This window comes from Rissa tridactyla, chromosome 1 (assembly GCF_028500815.1).
Source record: "Rissa tridactyla isolate bRisTri1 chromosome 1, bRisTri1.patW.cur.20221130, whole genome shotgun sequence".
NCBI lineage: Eukaryota > Metazoa > Chordata > Aves > Charadriiformes > Laridae > Rissa > Rissa tridactyla.
This window is the reverse complement of record NC_071466.1, coordinates 17,572,967-17,595,728: the sequence shown is the minus strand read 5'-3', so window position 1 is coordinate 17,595,728 and position 22,762 is coordinate 17,572,967. Positions and strand designations below refer to the sequence as shown.

Genomic DNA, 22,762 nt, shown 5'->3' with positions numbered 1-22,762 from the left:
ATATATTCCCTTACTTCAAATAGCAAGTACAGCCCAACTGTACTGATGACGTGCAATGTCACTTATGTGGTACATTAAAGAATTTGTATTTGCTTCCTGAAAAAAAATATCTTTGGAGCAGCTAGTGTAGCTGGCTACTGTGGTCAGGGTGAGTCCAAATCAAGATAGAGGAAACCACAGGTTTCTACAGGCATTAGCAAGAACCATGTCTGGCTGACACGCAGGAATCAAAGAAGCCAAGAAGCATGTGAAGCCAAATGACAAGGAAAATATGCGAACAGAGACTAAGAAGGCAAGGAGTATGTAACAAGATCTGTTCAAGAATAAAAAGCAGATAGAACTGGAACAAGACAGGGTAAGATCGCTAAGAATAGGAACCAAGCTTTGGAAAACAAGAAGGAAGAACTAGGTAGATATCAAGGATGACAAAACCAAGAAACTTTAACCAACAAGAAAAGTAGGCTTTTAAAAAAAGCAAAAATAACCCACACACCAAAACCCACCAGCTCATAGGTAGATCAAGCTCCTTAGCCTTCTGGAAGTATAACTGTTACCAGGTTGCCAACTGTGCTTGACTGCCTAGGTGGAACAATTTAGCAAAGGACATTGATCCTGTTTTTTGGCTCCAATGTGGTTCAAGGACCCTAAATGCCCTTACTCTGGCATATCCAAAATGGCACTTACAGAACCATGCTTTGAGTTCTCACATCTGTTCAGCAGAGCCATAACCCTTACAACTAGTTAGAAAGTCATGCTTATGTCTCACCGTTTTAGGATCAAGTATTTGTTATACTCCACAATGATTACAAATGGTGGTAGAAGGATAATAGAACTTGGAAACAGATTATCAGTATAAAATTTCAGTGAAGTTATTTGTAAAATGGGTACACCTTTAGCAAAAAGGGGAGATCCAACTTTTATTTCACCAGATTGATCATGTCCAATATTTGAAATGGTACTTTGACTCAGCAAGCATTGGATTTTGAGTAACAAACCAAACATTATTGTTCTTTCAATATGCAGATGCTTTCCAACATTCTCAGGATTCATTTCTCTTACATAGTTCCTTAGCAGCATCAACATGATACTTTAAATATTGCTCAACTGGGCAAAGGTGTTTAGCTAAATTTGTTGCAAAAGTGAACTTTTGACTCTGTATGCAATTAAATATGAAAATCATACTTCCACATATTTCCCTCTTTTTTTTTTTTTTTATTGGAGTCTGTCCTGACAAGATGATCCACCACCCACATTTTACCCATCCTCGGTTTCAGTGAAGGTGATGGTGAAGGTGATGGTTCCTTTCATATAGGGGTAATATGCAATGTAGGAACTTATAAGAAGATGTGACTATTTCATGCCACACAAAGCTATCTTCGTTAACAGCTGGCATCCCTATTAAGCAAATTTGAACAGTGCAGTCACACAATACGTACACAGAGCTCATCCTCCTCTACTGTCTATCCAGCAGAGATGCATTATTAGGAAACATGTATTTTTCCTAGCTGGAGATGGCTACCATATGTCTAATATATGTACAGAAACTCAATAACCCCTTTCCTTCATTTCTCTCTATTTCTTCTGCTTAAGTTTCCACAGTTCCTTCTTCCGAGCCTTCATCTGTTTCATCCTCTTTCTATATCTAAAATTATACTCCCTGTTAAAATCAATCCCTTCTCTTTTTAGTACATATGTGTCAAATTAGACAAATGAGACCTTTTCTGTATTTATTATAACACAATTTTAGGACAATGGAAAATGTAAACTTTCATCCCATCAAGATTATTGGGGTTTTTTCAGGAGATTTTATACAATACTCCAAAACGTCTGGCTTAATTGCACTGACCTAAGCAGAGACATATATTTGGCAGAGTCTAAAAAGGAATTTATTATTTCTGATGAGATGACTGATATCAAAAAGGGAGAACAACTTCCCCTATTTTCCTATTTATTTATAGAACTCAGAAAACTTCATTCTGTATTCTTTTGAATGGGCGATATCCTCCCTTTCCAGAAACTTTCTGTACCTATCCACTTTTAAAGACTTTATTACTGTGGACAAGACTGATATATACCTGCCCCACAAAAAATCTGATTGTTGTTTTTTTTTTTGGGGGGGTGGGTGGGTGGGCGGAAATTTCTTGCTATCTCTTTGGTTGTTTAGAACATTTATATTTATAAAAGTTTCTACACTTCAGTTTTTTTCAGAAAAAAATTTTGATTTGTCATAATTAAGTTTCAAGCCCAAGACTGAACCTAATCAAATACAACTGTTTTTAAACACAAACAGGGAAATCTATCTTCTACAAAGAGCAGCACACCATTTATACACCTAATGTGCACACATCCCAATCCCTGTCAGCTAATGAGTTGACCAAAATCTTTGCTTCAGCATTTAATAACTAAACCTTACTAGAAGATGAGTAGCTCAACTGCAAGCACATAATACAATCTCTCTCTCATTAGGCGTTCCAGGGTTTTTTGCCTTTCTCCAAGAGGAGGTAATACATCTCCATTGCTTAATTTAATTTTTTACAACTTTTTAAACATAGACATTAGGAATTCTAGAACCTTATATAATCCACCTATATCCAGCTGGGTCTGCAGCCATATTTATCTTGGATACTTAATACAATATTCATTTCTTCCTTTAAAAGGGGACCGTCAATGAATTCTATACATTGTATTTCTGATGGAGGGTGAATTCTAAAGATGTACAAGATTTTTGGTTAAAGTGTTTTTAGAAGTGTAAGAAGAGACAGAAATACAGAAAGGGATCTACTACCTCATCTGAGTTAGTTATTGGCTGTCCCAAAATCTCCAGTTAAAGGGATTATAAGACATTTTTAAAGCTTTACAGCTCAGAACTGGTGAGTTTTGAAGAACTTTCAGCTTTGCAAACCTTCTCAAAATGCTTTTCTGTATCAAAGCTTACTTTGCTGTACTGATTTGCCCTCTAAGAGAATTTTGGAACCAAGTCTGAAAACACAAAAATGCCATTTTTATGACCCACACAATCTACGGTTCCCAGACCAAAACTAACAGGAACAACCCTGCACTAACATCTTCTGCATCAGACCAGAAGAATCTATGCTGCATAGCATGCGCTAACTTTCAATCTCAGTCCTTAGTAAGGGATTGTGTGAGATGTAGATAAAAACACATAGAGTATTTTGTGTCACAAGGAAGGGAGACAAATTGTTAGCATTAGAATAAGCAAAGCTTTATTTCATATTAATTTGTATACCTAGCCCCTATACACAAGCCTGTACTGCCATAACTCAATTATTTTCCTTTATTTCCCTTATTACTATACCCCCAATATTCTCTACACCCTCCTTCACCCAGCCCCTATGGCTCCTACCCAGGCCTCCTAGTTACCAGCTGGGGAAGAGGCAGCACATTCTGTGGCAGGTTCCAAGGTATTTGTGTGCTGTCTTATCTGTACTAACTGGCTTGTGACCTGCCAATAGGTCAATGTGGACTCCACTTTTAAGCCTTTTTCATGCTGGGGTCACCTGTTTGAATAACTTCTTCCTTGCTCAGTTGCCAATTTCAAACTTGTAGAAATATAATTATCTTTGCAATTCTTAGCTCTCTCTCAAATGTGGTTACTAGGGGAACACAAACTGTAAAAGAATATGAACATATACATTTAATTTCCTTAGGAAATCAGGTTATAAAAATGAAAATCAGGAAAAGAACACTCTATCATTATTACAGGACAGTGAATTTTTAAAATTACACGAATATAATATGGAGTGACAGCAATGTTATACTGTAAGAAATAAAGGAACTGGTAAGTGGTTTGAAGGTGTCTGAGAGAAAGCTGTGAGCCCTTGAGGCAGAAGAATCAGTTTGAAGAAAGTTGAAAAGTAAAGAAACAAATGATAAAGGCAGTGTGAAGAGGCACTGAGCTGCCGTCCTTAATCAAGCCTATGAGTGAAATGAGACAAACAATCAGGAACCCTGAGACAGGGTTCAGAAACATCTACATTTTTTTTGCCATAATTTCAACTTATATTTAGCAGGTAGATTGTTTGCTTGTTTTCATGGCTGCAATCCTCTTTTATTACGTCAAGCCAGTGTGGTAGCTGCAGAACTATATGAAAGTTGACTAGCAGATAGCATGAATATTTATCTCAGAGAGGTACAAAATATTTTCTCAATTGCCCAGTTTATCGGCTGCAAACATGCTTTAACCAGCAGTGGAAATGTAATCAAACTGAATATTAACATCACAAGAAGAACACGCTGAAGCTCAAAAGTAGGGAGACCCCTTTTAGATAGAATTTATCTCTACTCTGAACATCTGCACAATTTACAGCATGCAGAAAATAATAATAGTAATAAAAGCAGCAACAACAAAAATAAAACCCTGAACTGAAATGTTAAAGAAATGAGAGATTAGGAAGGGGATAATCAGGAAGGAGTATCAAATACAGCAGACAAATTATGCATGAAGAAACACTCTGTGGTAAGTCAAGGTATCTTAGAAAAAGTGCTTGGGTACAGTGAAAAATGTGCAATTCAAATTGTATGTGATATAGAATGAAATTGCAGGCAAAATTGTTATGAGGATGCTCAAGATACATGTAGAGGATGAGAAATTTAAAGGAATGACAGCTGGAAAGAAGATAAGATCATGGGATGAATATACAAACTAAACTGTCCTGGTCTTGATGAGAATAAGAAATCACCTAGACATAATACTTTATTCTTGATACAACAGCAGATGTTTTGATAACCATGGCAGTCTGAGTCAGGCTGTAACTGCGTGCGGACTGGGTTAGCCCCGAGTATTCCCAGAATTCTGCTGAAGGGAAAAGGCTTGTGTCATCTCCTCTGGTGTTTTACCAAATGGACACAAACAACTCAAAGTTGTTTCATAATGTTTCATTGGAACAGTTCATAGAAACGCTTTCCTTGCCACTAGAGAAATGGCCTATAACTTCTTAAAGAGTAATTGTCTGCTGTTTATTGAATACACTTAGCAATGTACTTCCTTTGACCATCAGAGTAAACACACATGCTTACCTGAAGTTGGTTTTGTTTCTGCTGGGCAAGCACAGTCCTGATGTTATAACTGATCCTTTAATTCGTTCAAGAGCTTCTTCTAACTGAAAATCTGCTTTTGTCTGAACTAGAGGGATCAGAGTAAAAAACACAATGGAAAAAATATTTTTAAAATGGAATGTTTTACCATAAATGGTTTGGTTAAGTTTTTTAAGTTGGGAAGCCTAAATCCAGACTGTTACAATAAACTGAGTGGTTTAGCACCATTAGGCATGCTGGAGCATCTCTAGTTCCTCTGAAACAAAACCCCAGCCTATTTAAGTGTTTACAGTAACACACGTATTCAACAGTTTTGCTATTTGTTTCTAGACTGCACTGTTGAAAAAGTAGGCAGTTAAAAAATCCAGCACTAACTTTATTTTTACATCATGATTATTCTGCTTATGCACTAAGCCCAAGTTATGGCTTGCAGATACTTTATAGAGGCCAAATTGAGACTTACTAATCCAACCAGTGGAGAAAGAAAGAGTCCAGACAGGCACAAGGTGTTGCCTTTTTCACATACGCAACAGTAGGGTAGAAAGTGGCAGGGGCAGAATTGCCATAAAGACAAAGCAAGAAAAAAAATTGTGATTCACCATATTGCTACACAGTCTGGGCTGTGAGTAGAACTATGAAGAAGCCCTAAACCAGTGCTGTTCTATTTTGTTATTTTAATCTGACATTTGATCCTGAAGTCAGAGACATTACCTCACAGTTGGCGCAACTGCAGTTGGGAGAGTAAATCTGTTAAAGAATACCTAAGTAATATACCATATCTTAAGAGTTTCAACACTGGAAAGTTGACTGGAAATCAGACTTGGCTGATGCTGTTAAAAACTCCTGCCAATCTGCACTGATTCCAAGAAAGCAGGAACTCAGTTGAAGTGATTGTTACTTCCCAGCAGCGAAAGAGCTTAAATAGCTGACTAATTCAGCAGAAGTTATGTAATACATTAACATATGCTAGGATTGCTTTTACTCAATGATAAACAAATGCACGTTCCTGACTATTTCATATTCAAGGGTTCAAATAGGGGATCATTATACTATCCTAGTAACTTCCAGTGGCCTTGTAACACCTTGCACCCAGCTGTGAAAGCACAGTATTGTAAGCAATAAACACATTGGAGTGAAAAAAAGTGGAGAAACCCCGGGAAGCCACAAGATCCCAAGGAGGTGCTGTACTTACTGTGAATGGAATATAATGAAATATCTCACAATACCGTTTTTCAGAAAAAAAAGGTTTTTTTTAATTCCCTCTACCCACTTTTTTCCTGTGTACCAGATCTGAGCTTCTTGTCGGTTATGTTTTGCTTATACTAATGAATTAAATTAATCTGAGTGAAGTTAATTGTTCTATTTGCCTCAATTATATTCTATTAATAGAAAAACACTTGCATTGTGAATAATGGTTGAATTTTAATTTACAAACCTATTTGCTTGTGCTGAGAAAAAGGCAGATGAGCACGCTGGAACTTATCAGTTGCTTCCTGAAGTTTAATTTTCCTCTGCTGTAGAACTTGTTCTCTAAATCTTTGTTCTTTTTCTTCTTCTTGCTTCCGTCTTTCTTCAAAGGCTCTGTATTTAAGAAGCAAGAGTAGATGACCCCTATGTTTTCTAATTACATTTACTGAAATATTAGTAACTTACTTGCTTATCAATTTGCAATTTTAGTACAAAAGCTTTCTTGTCCACAAATTAAATACTATAAACTTCATCACAGCTGGATTTTTATAGTTTGTTTGAACGTGAAGGGGACAGCAGGTGATGAAGAAAAGACATCTTAAAAATAATCTTAAATGTGATTATTTCTTACACAAATTAACATGCAGACTCAACCAGTTCTTGTCACCAATGTGACTTTCGCCACAGTCTTTACATTACCACATAAATGTATCACAGTGGGCAGATCAATAGCAATGTGAACTGCAAATGCTGTGTGTGTGCGCATTTCACAAGCTGTTGGGGAAATAGTAACAGTTTAAAAGTTGTTATTCAGAAATAACACAAAGGAACTACAGCTTTTACCTATAAATAGATAAGAGTTAGTACCAACTTCCAGTTGTTGAGAAGCTTCCTGAAAGACAACCACGTTAGTAGCACAAAATGAGATAAAATAGTAACATGAAACTGATTGACAGAATCAATTGTTAATATCAAATATGTTAAACGTGTCCTTCTACCGGCTGGAAAGCAAATTGGACTTTAATCAAAACCAACCATCATCACAAAACTTTCCTTTGGTAGGCACAAGCTTGATGAAGTTATGTGGAATTTTTATTCCTGCTGACAAAATCACCAACTTTTGCTGACAAACTTAAATTAGCTCCTTGAGTGAAATATATCCTCTACCCATAAAGTTATTGGCACAGTGCCTATGTAGGCAAAATAATACTTAAATATATCACTATTCAACTAAAACTTCTAAAGCCTGCCATGCAAGGTTCACTACAACTGGAAGATTCCTGTTTTTAATGACAGGTCACTAGTACCCTAGGTAGGGTCCCACTTCTAGCCAGCACTATCGGAATGAAAGGTATAATGTTTAGCCAGATGTTCTTTGTTTCTCTCATCACAATAAGATACCTTCCCTTAACTTTAATCACTTACAGTTGCTTCATAGACCTTCTTGCTTAATGGAGTGAAGCTGCTACTTAACAGAGCTACTCCTTAACTCAAGCTATTTTATTTATTCTTCCCTTTTCTTCTCAGGGAAAAAGTTCAAACTAAACTATTCAACTTGACCCACCCTAATGTCCCTTCAAAGTGCTGATCGATCACCTGTGAAAACAAACAGAAAAATAATTTGAAAGAGGTACTTTTTAGTTTAGAAAGTCTAAAGGCTGTAATTGCACAACAGCAAAAAATAGGAAAACAGACAACTAATCCCAAGTCCACACTTCTACAGGAATATCCACTTTAATCCACTTGGAAGCCAAAGCGTAACAGACAGAGACGTAAAGAACCTTTGCTATTTTGAAAATTCATATATGTATGGTTGTCAAACTGAACTAATGACTGAGATTTCCCAATTTTATGGACAAATTATTGCATTTCATTAATAAAAAGTGAAGACAATAGATATATAGATATTTAAAGTGGAAATGCACTGTACATAGATACCATGCAGCTATTCAAACCTTAAAGCACAAAGACTACATACTTGCATTCCTGCCATCATTATGAGCGCACCTTAAAACTCCTCCCCTTATCATAAGGGGAAACAGGAAGCTGTTTTTCTGCAGTAATATTAAATATTAACATTACTAAAATTAATATTAAGTAAATAAACCTTCAATATTGCTAATATCAAGCTCAAGAGAGACAGTGGTGGAGCATATGAAAAGAGACAAAATGTGCAAAAGGATCCACTACTTTTGCTAATGGATATAGCAGTCTGGATTAATGTTCTCCAAGGTCAGAAATCAAAATGCCAGTGAACAGCATAAGCAATTACCACTTCTGCTTTGGAAGTACATTCCCCTCAGAAAGCTCCAAACCTCCCAGCAGCAGTATTCCTGACAATTGTCTTGGATCCTAAGAACTGCTGAGACTACATCCTCCAATGTATACAGACGGTAGCTTACATGTTATTTTAACAACTTATTTATTGCAAATGACACTTAATCGTTACACTCTCAAAAATTCAGGTGAATTTCTACAATTTGAGGTAATGCTTCTTCTAGAGACTCTACAGAAACTCTAGAGAAACTCTACAGCTTCAAATGAAGGATAAGACAGAAGATTGACTTACGCAAAGAAAAACAAACTAAAATACGGTCTCAAGTCTCATTTGCAAATTTCAGTTTCTCAGCAAGCAGGAATGGCTTCACTTGAGGCATGAGGTGAAGCCAGACGAGCAGCTGTCCAAAACCAGAAAAAATCTGCAGAGAACTCTATTCACATAAAATGTCTTATTGCAATTTGGTTAAAATTTCACAGGAACTTTAATTGTTCATACCATCCAGAAGTTAGAAATAAAAAAAATAGAACTAGAGTTCATGGTCAACTTTCAGTATTCCTGTATTTCACTCATGTTAAAATCTGATAGAGAAATCCGCAATATTTTACATCTTTATCCTGACTAAAGAAATAGGAAAATCACAACAGAGGAAACAGACTTACTTATCCTAGCAAGTACTTCAAACCCATTCTTCTTGATACCCTTAATACCTCTTGAAGCTGCTCAAGAAGGCCTTTAGTTGAACTGTAGTTGTTAAATTCAGACACGTGGGAAATTCTACAACTTTGCGCCTGGAGTAATTCCAGAGTATAACTCCAAAAAGGAAAGAGTAAATTCTGACAGAGCCTTTATTTATTTATTTTTTAAACGATTCTGGAGTATGACTTAGCTGTGCTCTTCCACATTCTTAATATCTGGCATTAAAAAAAGACTCTTGTTCCATGTTCCATATAGCTGGAAATAGGCAAGTCCTAATGCTGATGCAAGAGGTCTTTTTCACCACAGCTCATCACGATCACTGTTTGGTTTGGATTAAGACATGAGGGAGAAAAAGGATCTTATTTTAAATGTAAGGAAATGCATTGAAGATATGCAGTGAAGCCTGCATCATTAACTTCTTGACCTCGCAGAATGTAAATTGTGACACCCAGGTGTATGATGTAAAATAAATAATTTTACAAATGCACATTGACATCCTACAGAAAAACAGTTAAAGCAAATGTTTGTTCATCCACTATCCTTAAGCCACCAGCTTAGGTTCATATCACAGATGTAACATTGGCAAAAGAGTAAGGCTTGAAGATGGAGAGTTAGCACAAGAATTTCCTGAGCGGTGTTTTTTTAACCCAGTTTTTCTGTCTACTATAAACAACCCAGCGGTGCAGCAATTTTTGAAACGGCTGCCAAAATGTTTATAGTGAATTTGGAATATGAAACTTAAAATATTTAGCAGTTTCACATATACAGACATTATGTGGAAAGCATTTTTATGTTAAAAACAGTATGACCAGATGGTGGAACTATTTCCTGGTTAATTTTATTAAATTATCTTCACGGTGAAGTGATGGATGCTACATTCCCAGGTGGACTAAATACTTACTACTACCTTGGATGAAAATAAAAAAAGGAATATATACAGTGCATATGGAATGCTATGGAATGAACCTTTTGATAATGAGTTGATATTATTCATCCATTGCCATATCATGTTTGCAAACCAGTGCACAATAATTTTAAAATTGAGGTAGGAGGGTGCTTAATGACTACAGCAAGATCAAGAAAAGGCTAGAATGGGGCGTCATGCTCAAAATCCCCTTCAGGGCAAACAGGAAACACACCTTATATCCTTAAGTATCTGCAGAGGTTGCCCATAAATCTATTTTTTTGTTTAATTGAGATACTTAGGGACCATAGGGATGCATATTAACTTTATTCCCTCATGTTCTCCAATTATCATATGATGAAGACAAAAGGACAGCCCCAAATTGCTGTAAGGGCTTCAGAAGGACTGACCCTTACGATGCCATAAGGGCTGACAGAGGGCTGTACTACAAAATGCCTCGCAGGTTCACAGGAGGGCTGCCCGCACCATCCACCAGTTGTTACACTCCAAATGTTATTTATGGGCAAAAAGTAAGCACACTTTATATAAAGCCAAGAATTTTTTTTTGTTAGCATAATTAAAATCTTAAAAGTTTAATCCCTATTAATCCAGATATAATTGTTAACAAAAATTAATAGTCATAGAAGCATAGAATGGTTTAGGCTGGAAGGGACCTTAAAGATCACCCAGTTCCAACCCCCCTGCCATGATCAGGGACATCTTCCACTAGACCAGGTTGCGCAAAGCCCCATCCAACCTGGCGTTGAAGGTTGGATGGCGCTTCAAGGGATGGGGCCTCCACAACTTCCCTGGGCAACCCCTTCCAATGTCTCACCACTCTCACAGTGAAAAACTTCTTCCTGATAGCTAATCTGTATCTACCCTTTTCTAGTTTGAAGCCATTATGCCTCATCCTATCACTACATGCCCTTGTAAATAGTCCCTCTCCAGCTTTCTTGTCGGCCCCCTTTAAGTACTGGAAGGCCATTATAAGGTCTCCCCGGAGCCTTCTCTTCTCCAGGCTGAACAACCCCAACTCTCTCAGATTGTTCTCGTACTTGAGGTGCTCCACCCCTCTGATCATCTTTGTGGTCCTCCTCTGCACCCACTCCATGTCCTTCTCGCGCTGAGGACACCAAAGCTGGACACAGTACTCCACGTGGGGTCTCACCAAAGTGGAGTAGAGGGATAGAATCACCTCCTTTGACCTGCTGGCCACACTTCTTTTGATGCAGCCCAGGGTACGGTTGGCCTTTTGGGCTGCAAGTGCACATTGCTGGGTCATGTTGAGCTTCTCATCCACGAACACCCCTAAGTCCTTCTCCTCAGGGCTGTTCTCAATCCATTCTCCACCCAGTCTTTATTTGTGCTTGGGATTGCCACAACCCAGGTGCAGGACCTTGCACTTGGCCTGGCTGAACTTCATGAGTTTGACATGGGCCCACCTCTCGAGCCTGTCCAGGTCCCTCTGGATGGCATCCCTTCCCTCCAGCATGTCAACCACACCACACAGCTTCTTGTCATCAGCAAACATGCTGAGGGTGCACTCAATCCCACTATAATACACTTGGAATACTTCTATACAGAGAAAACCTAAATAATAGTGATAATACAGTTTGAATTGTTATTCAAACACAGAGTTTATACCCCTTTTCCTGCCACTCATGCTTTCATTGCTCTTCTGTGTCCTAAGGCTGGTTTTTGCATTCTGGTGGTGCTGGGGTGTTATGGTGAGTTGTTAGCATCTGGAGTCCCTTCGCCAGGAGCAATATGATGTTCATGTTAATGCTTTCTTGTTCCTCACCTCAAGATCCACGTGGAGTTATTTTTATATTTGCCAACAGGCTTTTGCATCTTTGCTCCCTCTTCATCAATCTGCGGCTCCACAGTACCTCCAAATATTCCATACAATGTTGCCTTTTGCATGTATTACATACTATTCCTCTGTTCTCTTTGTTACCCCTAAAGCCAGTTTTGTCAGACCCAGGTCTACATTCCTTTGACTGACTATCGGTGAGTTGTTTATGGCTGTGGGGTCTCCAGTGCCAAGCCTTTGTGCCATCTCTTATCAGCCCCTGCCTATACTCCTCTACGTCGCGTCCTGCACCTCCAGTTCTCAAGGCCTCTGCAATCGTACCAGGCCTGTATTTCCTACACTACATCATTATATAGAGTCATAGAATAACGGCTTGTTACTGCTATCTATATAAAACTACGGTCATACCACAAGAAGATAAACAAAGGCAAAACAAATTAGCCACAGACACCTGGTCAATTAGAGAAATTGCTGTTACAGCTAAACCAAGCAAAACAAACCTGTGGGCAGGTCAAGAAAAGTTCAGAGAGCACAAGTTTGGCAAGCATCCGCCCTGAGACCTCGCAAATTCAGCACGATCCTGTGGCCCGTTACCAGAAATGGTGATACTGGACTACAGGCCTACATGGTTACAGGGACCACCACTTTGCACAGTTTCATTCTGATGTAGAAAGCAATACTAAATTCTTAACACTTTGCCCTCTCTGTTTACCAAGTTCTAATATTTTTCTCCCATTTCTGATACGAGACTGCTTTTTGGTCTGCATCAACAACACTAATGAGTAATTTAAAGAGCTTTTATTAAATAATCAATGATAATCAGCCAGTAGGTGGAGCACAATACTTGTGCATATGTTGAAAAAAAAATATTTTGGAAAAAAACAACAGTAATAGGAATAGATTGGAAACTGATATAAACTGGGAAAGCGTTTCCTTCCCCAATTATAACAGATGGATCAGCTATTTAGATTTCAAGGCAATTCAAAACGCTGAACCAAGATAGCAGACTGTAAGGTTTATTTAAAAATGCATATAGACAATTGCATTTCCAGAATGAACCAACTACCTGCAGCCAGTAACATCACAGTAAAAGGGAATACACATTTTGCCTCCAGCAATAACAGCGGGATGGCTGCGGTTCCCAGCAAATCGGCAGCTGGTATTTAAAAAGGACTGCAGTATATAAACACAGAATATAATAACCTATTCATTTACTTAAAGTGGCTCTTATTTCTGGAATACTGTTACTTAAACAAAATATCTGTCATCTACTGCCCCAGAGCATATTTAATTCTTAAACTGATCCTGAAATTGCAACTTTGCATATTACTGAGACAATAAAGGGATTACTTCCTTGATATTAGGGCAACTTGTGTAAAAACAATCGGTAGGCTGATTGTTCACTATGTTGAAGCACTGCTGCTAACACAAAACTAAGGAGCCTGTCCAGTATAAGAGATGCAAAGAAACGGATGGCATCAGATACGACTACGGGTTTCTCTACGTATTTCACTTTGAGAAAGATGTGTGACTTAAGTTACTGTGACTTTGCTTTCCAAAGCTCTACTTGCACTTTTCTGTGCAAGTAATGTTTTTGGTCTTTTACCAATCAACCAATTAACTGAGCACAACTTGTCAGAAGTTGCGCATTCCTAATGCTGAAGCCATTGATACTGTCTCCCATAAGATCCTTTTAATGTATGGGCTGGATGAGCAGACAGGGAGGTGGATTGAAAATTGGCTGAATGGCTGGGCCCAGAGGTTGGTGATTAGTTTAATGAAGTCTGGTTGGAAGCCAATAACTAGCGGTGTACCCCAGGGGTCAATATTGGGCCCAGTCCTTTTAACATCTTCACTAATGATCATGGATAATGGGTCAGAGTGCACCCTCAGTAAGTTTGCAGATGACACGAAACCAGGAGTGGCTGATACATCAGAGGGTCCTGCTGCCATCCAGAGGGACCTCAAAAGGCTGGAGAAATGAGCTGGCAGGAACCCCATGAAGTTCAACAAGGAGAAGTGCAAAGTCCTGCATGGGGGGGAATGAACAACCCTATGCACCAATACGCCAGGGACCACTCCTCTGGAAATCAGCCTTGCAGAAAAGGACCTAGGGGTCCTGGTGGACACCAAGCGGAACATAAGCCAGCAGTGGGCCCTTGCAGCAAAAAAGCAAATGGGCTGCATGAGGCAAAGCGCTGCCAGCAGGTGGAGGGAGGTGATCCCTTGTGCAGCAGGACAGCTATGATGTAGTTGCCATCACGGAAACGTGGTGGGATGACTGTCACGACTGGAATGCTGTGATGAAAGCCTATCAGCTCTTCAGAAGGGACGGGCAAGGGAGGAGAGGCGGGGGTGTGGCTCTGTACATTAGGGAATGTTTCGATTGTATAGAGCTAGATTCCAGTGATGATAAAGTTGAGTGTTTATGGGTAAGGTTGAAGGGGAAGGCAAATAAGGGAGATGTTGTGCTGGGAGTATGCTATAGACCACCCGGCCAGGATGAGGAGACAGATGAAGTATTCTATAAGCGACTGGCTGAAGTCTCGCAATTGCCAGCCCTTGTTCTGGTTGGGGACTTCAACCTGTTGGGTATCTGCTGGAAATACAACACATCAGAGAGCAGGCAGGCTAGGAGGTTCCTCGAGTGCATGGAAGATAACTTCCTGACACAACTGGTAGGGGAGCCTACCAGGGGAAGTGCCTTGCTAGATCTACTGCTCACAAACAGAGAAGGACTAGTGGGAGATGTGGTGGTCGGAGGTTGTCTTGGGTTTAGTGATCATGAAATGGTCAAGTTTTCAATTTGTAGTGATGTAAGGAGGGGGGTTAGCAAAACCTCCACCTTGGACTTCTGGAGGGCGGACTTCGGCCTGTTCAGAACACTGGCTGAGAGAGTCTCTTGGGAGACAGTCCTGAAGGGCAAAGGGGTCCAGGAAGGCTGGACGCTCTTCAAGAAGGAAATCTTAAAGGCCCGGGAGCAGGCTGTCCCCAAGTGTCGCAAGTCTAAAGGGCAGGGAAAATGGCCAGTCTGGATGAATAAGGAACTTCTGATGGGACTTAGGAATAAAAGGAGGGTTTACCACCTTTGGAAGAAGGGACAGGCCACTCAGGAGGAGTACAGAGATCTCGTTAGGTTATACAGAGAGAAAATTAGGGAGGCAAAAGGCCAGCTGGAGCTCAACTTGGCCACTAACATTAAGGACAACAAAAAAAGCTTTTATAAATACATCAACAAAAAGAGAGCCAGGGAGAATCTCCATCCCTTACTGGATGCAGGGGGGGAAGTTGCAACCAATGACAAGGAGAAGGCTGAGATACTGAAGGCCTTCTTTGCCTCCGTCTTCAATAGTCAGACCAGCTATCCCCAGGGTGCTCAGCCTCCTGAGCTGGAAGATAAGGATGGAGAGCAGAACGACCCACCCATAATCCAGGAGGAAGTAGTCAATGATCTGTTTCTGCACCTAGACGTACATAAGTCTATGGGGCCGGATGGGATCCACCCAAGAGTACTCAGGGCGCTGGCGGGAGAGCTCACCAAGCCTCTGTCCATCATTTATCAACAGTCCTGGTCAACAGGGCAGGTGCCAGGTGACTGGAGGGTGGCTAATGTGACACCCATCTACAAGAAGGGTCGGAAGGAGGATCCGGGGAACTACAGGCCTGTCAGCCTGACCTTGGTACCAGGAAATATCGTGGAGAGGATCATCTTGAGTGAGCTCTCATGGCAAGTGCAGGGCAGCCAAGGCATCAGCCAGCATGGGTTTAAGAAAGGGAGGTCCTGCTTAACCAACCTGATCTCTTTCTATGACCATGTGACCCACCTTCTGGACACGGGGAAGGCTGTGGACATTGTCTGTCTGGACTTTGGTAAGGCCTTTGACACCGTCCCCCACAGCATTCTCCTGGAGAAGCTGGCGAATCATGGCATAGACAAGTGTACTCTTGGCTGGGTTAAAAACTGGCTGGATGGCCGTGCCCAGAGAGTTGTGATTAATGGGGTGAAATCCTCTTGGCGGCCGGTCACCAGTGGTGTCCCTCAGGGCTCAGTTTTGGGGCCAATTTTGTTTAATATCTTCATCAACGATCTGGATGAGGGGATTGAGTGCACCCTCAGTAAGTTTGCAGATGACACCAAACTAGGTGGGAGTGTTGATCTGCTTGAGGGTAGGAAGGCTCTACAGAGGGACCTGGACAGGCTGGATCAATGGGCCAAGGCCGACTGTATGAGGTTTAATAAGGCCAAGTGCCAGGTCCTGCATTTTGGTCACAACAACCCCAAGCAGCGCTACAGGCTTGGGGAAGAGTGGCTGGAAAGCTGCCCAGCAGAAAAGGACCTGGGGGTGCTGGTGGACGGCCAGCTTAACATGAGCCAGCAGTGTGCCCAGGTGGCCAAGAAGGCCAACAGCATTCTGGCTTGTATCAGGAATAGCGTGGCCAGCAGGAGCAGGGAAGTGATCGTGCCTCTGTACTCGGCCCTGGTGAGGCCTCACCTCGAGTCCTGTGTTCAGTTCTGGGCCCCTCTGGACACGAGGGACATTGAAGTGCTGGAGCGTGTCCAGAGGAGAGCTACCAGGCTGGTGAGGGGTCTGGAGACCAGGTCATCTGAGGAGAGGCTGAGGGAGCTGGGCATGTTTAGCTTGAAGAAGAGGAGGCTGAGGGGAGACCTCATTGTCCTCTACAACTACCTGAAAGGAGGTTGGAGAGAGGTGGGTGTTGGCCTCTTCTCCCAAGTGAATAATGACAGAACCAGAGGAAATGGTCTGAAGTTGTGGCAGGGGAGGTTTAGGTTAGATATTAGGAAGAATTACTTTACTGACAGAGTGGTCAGGCACTGGAACGGCCTGCCCAGGGGGGTGGTTGAGTCACCATCCCTAGAGGTATTTAAGAAACGTCTGGATGTGGTGCTTCAGGGCATGCTCTAGTGGCAGAGATTGTAGGTTTTATGGTTGGACTCGATGATCTCAAAGGTCCTTTCCAACCATGAAGATTCTATGATTCTATGATCCTTCCCCTCTGCTCAGCACTGGTGAGGCCACACCTGGAGTTCTATGTCCAGTGCTGGGCTCCTCAGTACAAGAGAGACACAGATAGATTGGAGAGAGTCCAGGACCACAAAGATGATGAAGGGACCGAAGCATCTCTCCTGTGAGGAAAATCTGGGAGAGCTGCGACTGTTCAGCCTGGAGAAGACTCATGAGGGATCTTAATAATGTATATAAATACTTGAAGGGAAGGTGAAAAGAAGACGGAGCCAGGCTCTTTTCAGTGGTGCCCAGTGACAGGACGAGAGGCAATGGGCACAAACTGAAATACGGGATGTTCCTTCTGAACATCAGGAAACACTTTTTTTTTTTTACTGTGAGAGTGACCAAGCACTGGCACAGATTACCCAGAGAGGTTGTGGAGTCTCCATCCTTGGAGATACTCACAAGCTGTCTGGACATCATCCTGGGCAACGAACTCTAGATGGCCCTTCTGTAGCAGGGGAGTTGGACCAGATAACCTTGAGAGGTCCCTTCCAACCTCAACCATTCTGTGTGAAGGTTAGAAGTAGAAAACAAACTGTCATACTTCACTCATGTTTACTCTCCATATGTTGAAATAAAAAAATATGAAAGAAACAATTTCAGTTTTGAAATTATAAAACAGCAGTGCAAAGAACAACTTCTAATACATGCCTGTAAGCCCTGTCAGGGAGAACTTAGGGTGCTGCCAGGTGAGAACGTGAAGCTTAAGGAAGTCATGCTACCCTTGAGAAACCATCATCATAGCTAACACGTTTACATATGTTACAAAGCTAATGGATCTTGTCTCATACACAGATTTGACACACGACCCAATGGTTGATCCATTACAAGATAAATCGCTTCCTACCTGCATAACTGTCAGGAAAAAATATTAAATTTCAAGGAACTTTTTATTTCCAATTACTTTTCTCCATATATGCAATGACACTTAATTTTGAATTATATTTCACAGCTTATTAACACTGTATGCTCTTACTACCTTTCTAACAACAGACAACTAACTCCTTTTCAGTTATTAGGGGAAGACTTGTCACCACAGACTTATATTTGAGCTGCTTATTATGCTTATAGTTATGCCATTCTCAATTATCACAAATGGAAACAATTTCATTTTATGAATACCATACCTAAATTCTTAACTGGCTCACCTGGGTAACTCAGATTGATACTGTGTTTCTTAAGGCTGCAATGAAATTCATATGGAAATGTATTTATGTATCAACCACTAATAGTTTAACTATACCAGTCTATCAAAAATACACAGGCTGTCTGGTATTTGCTGTTACATTGGAGTATAATATTTCAAGATCAGTAATACAATAAACAGTGTTCATCTGAGAGCTGTAGTGTTACAGCGGTACTGTTCCAGAAAACTAAATAAGGTATTTAACCTTTCAGCTCAGACTTGGTTTATTATTTGCAAAGGTTGTGGGTTGCACACTGTCTCTAATCACTCCCAGGTGATTACACTTCTTCTCCCATTTTTGTTTCTATTTCAAAACATATGCTGACAGCACATACTGTCAAGCTAAAATGGCAGTATAAACAGTATCTATTGCTTCTCTTATGAGTTATCGACATACTTCAGTAAGTAAACAAGTACCATAGAAGCTGGTCTGAGGTTGGGGGCTTGCTCTGAATTGTCTCAGGGAGGAACCCACCTGCCTCTACAGTATATGCAGTCTAGTCTCCCGTATGTGTGAATACGACCTCAAGGATAGAGGAAAAACCCTATGCCCATTAAACTACTTACAGCACTTCACTGAAACATCTCAATGTATTTACTTAATCCATTTGTCACAGAATATTTCATGACTTTGCGTTTTCATGTATGCAGAAAGGCTGAAGATCCAAACCTCTGTTTAAAATGTCAGTGTCGAATAACTTTATTAGAAATGTAATCCTGTACTAGAAAGACTTTGTGTTGTTTTTATTGGGAAGTGGGAGCACAAAGCCCCACCACGTTGGGGAGGCCGTGCAGCTGATATGCCATGCAGCTGGTTAAGCATACACTTCAGAAGGCAAGGACAACTGCTTGCCTGCGGAGCTGTACTGTGCATCTGAATGCATTTTTCACACATCCATTAAAGCTAATAAAAACCAGAATAATACTAGAAATGCAGATCCATGAAATGAAAGCGCTACTCTACTTTATAAGAAGTGACTACAGTGAGTTTCCAAAAAGTAGCAAGTAACTCAGAATATTGTTCTTTTTATATTTTATTTGCCCTATAGCAAGAAACTGGATTGGTGAAGATTTTCAGCCTAGATTCCTCTAGAACAAAGCAGTAAGGCTATTGAACAATGTGAATGTGCAAATAGTAGAAATAGTAGCTGTTTCAAGGTTTTGACTTGCCTTTTTTTTTTTTTTTACCATCTCCCATTAAAGGAACCCTAGTTACTTACCTTCTTCTTCTGTTTGTCTCTATAAAATATTTCTGTGCCCTACTCCGACATATTTTTTGATCTTCTTTCAATGCCTGACGTTCTTCTTCTAAATCCCATTCAAAATGAAACGTTAAAGCTCTGTCCCTAGCATTGTGTTAAGGACAATGGACACTGTATGAAACAGCTCATTAAAAGATTAAAAGCCTGTGTGACTGCCTTTACAGACCTTTTTAGGAAAGGGCAAACTTCATCCATGAGATACAAAATGCTGATACACCTTTTGACTAAGTACACAACAGTTCGTCCCACAAATGTCTATTACGGTCATATCTAACTTTATGTTTATCCAGAAAAAAATGTAATTGCATTTTACTGTTTACATTGGCTTTGATAGAAGTTTTGCACTCATCTTTCATGGTATCAGCAAATGAAAACACGGACCTTTATGATGTCTATTTGAATCTTTCTATTATTATCTAAATCTGTAACACATGGAAACATTTATCACAGGGAAAATAGTAAAACAGTAAAAGGATTAGTTGTTTACACTGAAATTTGCTAATATTGCCAGATAAAAACTCTCCACAGAGCAAGATAAAAGCTCTCCACAGTTCAAGATCGGTCCTGCCTCACTTCAGTCATGATTTAAGTAGCACCGTACAGGTGCAGCTTTGAACTTGTGTCAGTATTTATTATTACTTAAATTAAAAAAGTAAGGACCCCCGAGTTAGGACGGAAAACAGTATGTCTTTCTAAGAGGAAAAACAAAGAAGATGACTCCAAAGCTGCCCGAGAAGCCAACTTTTTTCCATCAGTTTAAAAAACCCAACGTACCAGTTTTACTCCACGCCCCCGCTGAGGCGATCTCTGGCGGCGGGGCAGGGCGGGGGCGGCACCACCCCCGCCACTGTCCCTCCTCCGCCCCACACGGGCCCCTCTCCGCCCCACACAGCCGCCCGGCAGGACGGCCCTCACCGCCCCGCCGCCCCCGCCTCTCCACGGGGAGGCCATTCCTCCGTCAGGCCGCCTCAGACCCCCCTCACCGACCGCCCGGCCCCTCGCCCCCGGCGGACGGATACGCGGAAGGATACACGGCGGGGGGCCGTCGCCGAGCCGCGCAGACCTGGGGGCGGCCGAGGAGGTTTGACCCTCGCGCCGGCCCGCCGCCCTTCCCGCTGGGCTCCATTCAGCACCCCGGGCCCGCCGCCCCCGTAACGGAGCTCGCCGTGGTCCGTGCCGGCGGCCGGCCCGCTACTCGGCGCGACGCGGTCGCGGCGCCGCCATCGTAGCAACGGGAGACGCCGCTTCCTTCGCAACGGGGCGGGGCCGCGACTGAGGAGAGGGCGGGGAGCTGCCGAGGGGAGGGAGGTCCACGGCTGAGGGGCCGGCGGGCCACGGCTGAGGGGAGGGCGGTGGCCGTTTGGCCGTCGCCTCCTTTCCTCGCTTTCAGATCAGGCGCGAGGAACAGGACGGGTGGGGCTTGGGGGGAGCGCTCCCCCAGTGTCCCCAGAGGTCCCCAACGGTCCCCAGCTGAGGGTGGAAGCCAGGGCCTGGGCACCTCGCTCTGCCGCCGGGTACCCTCCGTGGTCGCCTGCCTCTTCAGGGACAGCGCTGCTGGACTCCCAGCCAGGGCACAGTGCTTGGCCCTCACCGGGCCTTCAGTGACTTTTATAAATAACAGGATGCTTTTTTTTTTTGTTTTTTTTTTTATTCAAAAACCTGGTATCTGAACAGACATGTTTCTCATTAGTTTTGCAGGGCAAACAAAAAACCTCCCTGAGCCTGTTTGTGGGTTTGCAGAGCTCTCTCCAGACGTCAGTTAAGTCTGTTGAAGGTAAAGCTAACAGGATAAACTTTTTTTTTTTTTGACCAATGCAAAAAAATCTCAATGCAAAAAAATAGATACGTAAAATATGTAAAATTCTATACGATTTTACACAAAAATGTATATAAAAAAGTAAATAAGTTACACAAAGTAAAAAAAAAAAAAAGTAATTTGTTAGACTGAAAAACTTTTTTCAGGCAAAGCAGGGTGTGTTGTCTTGGGATATTGCCATGCCTCTGATGAGTTGTCAGCAGAAGGCTAAATGCCTTGGTGATTTCCTGGCGAGACGTTTCTTGGCTGTTGTATTTGAGCTTAAACCAATTCTTCTCTTTTTCAGTGCGCAGCTGTTCTATGTCTTTGACTAGAAGGGTAAAAATAGTACTTGGCATTTGTAAAATACTTTTCTCTGCAGAACCCCCTACGTATTTGCAGCGCAGCTTGTGAAGTAGGTGTTACTATTACCATTTTACAGTCAAGACCACTGATGCGCAGGTTGCCAAACGTGCTTAATATTTATAATATCGCAGTTACCACAGCTGAGAAGATGACCCCAAAATGGGAGTCTTTCACCTCTAGTTCAGAATAGCAGCCCCAAAGTCACCACCACTGTCTTGCAGGTTGAAGACGGGCTGTTGCTTTACTACCATGCACTTTTAAACCCACGTGCACTTTTAAAATCCCAGTTTGCCTGTTAAAATGTAGTGTTTAGTTTAGGATGCAGTATAAGTATGGAGAACTGAGTCACCCAAACAGGACTGAAGCAGAGCTGGGAAACAACTGCAGAATTTGAGCCATATCACACCTAGGAAGATTCAAGATCACGGTCAACTCACACTGTCAGAATTTGAGCTTTTTTAGACTTACTGCAAATTTTGATCTTATCCAGTGCAACTTGCAGCTTCACCTTAGATACCTTCTGAAGTTTAGAATTAAGGATACTCTTTATAAGTTTTCCTGTCTTTCCCTTTTTTATTTTTGTCCACTTCTTCATGGCCTTCCTTTAGGGTTATTAGATAATTCCTGGTGGTGAGTAACCTCACGTCTTCCAGACTGGGATGAGAAGGTGACTAGTTGAGGACCATGTATTTCAGAACCATATGATTATTCGGACAGCAAGCAGCGTGATCTCAAGTGGTTACAAAATGGAAAGTCACACTCTGGCAGCTGGTTTGAAAGAAGTTTCATAAATTTTACTGTGGGCTAGCGACTGATATTCCAGTGAAGGGTAAAGATCACCTCTTAAATCTTTGTGAGACAGATTCTGAATTCATTACAAATCTTATTTAAAGGCTGGAGCATAGCTATGCTGCTGCAGAAACGCCTGTTTCTTTCCTTCTTGTTCTAGGGGGGATTAATCTGCTAATGCCCTTTAACTTTCTTCCAAGCTTCAGTTTAACTGTGTAGGCAACTGCATGGGAGGAGTTCAGCCAAGGTTCTGACCATTTTAACCTTGAAATTTGTCTCCTCTTCCTATTTCTGTGGATAGGAAGAGAAATAAAAACTGTTCATTCCCCCTTAATGTCATACATGGATAGCTACAAAAATCTTTTCAACTCTCTTACCTCCCTGAGACTGCACT

General features: G+C 41.4%; 1 protein-coding gene across 1 annotated transcript in view; it reads right to left on the bottom strand.

Moving 5' to 3' along the window:
* CEP126 (centrosomal protein 126) overlaps positions 1-20,544 on the bottom strand; it is a 46,450-nt gene extending 25,906 nt beyond the window's left edge. Inside the window, 4 exon segments of the mRNA XM_054187860.1 lie at positions 5,038-5,143; positions 6,491-6,636; positions 19,377-19,502; positions 20,402-20,544. Of these exon segments, the coding sequence (XP_054043835.1) occupies positions 5,038-5,143; positions 6,491-6,636; positions 19,377-19,502; positions 20,402-20,544 (521 nt within the window).
* Between the last annotated feature and the right edge of the window lie 2,218 nt (positions 20,545-22,762).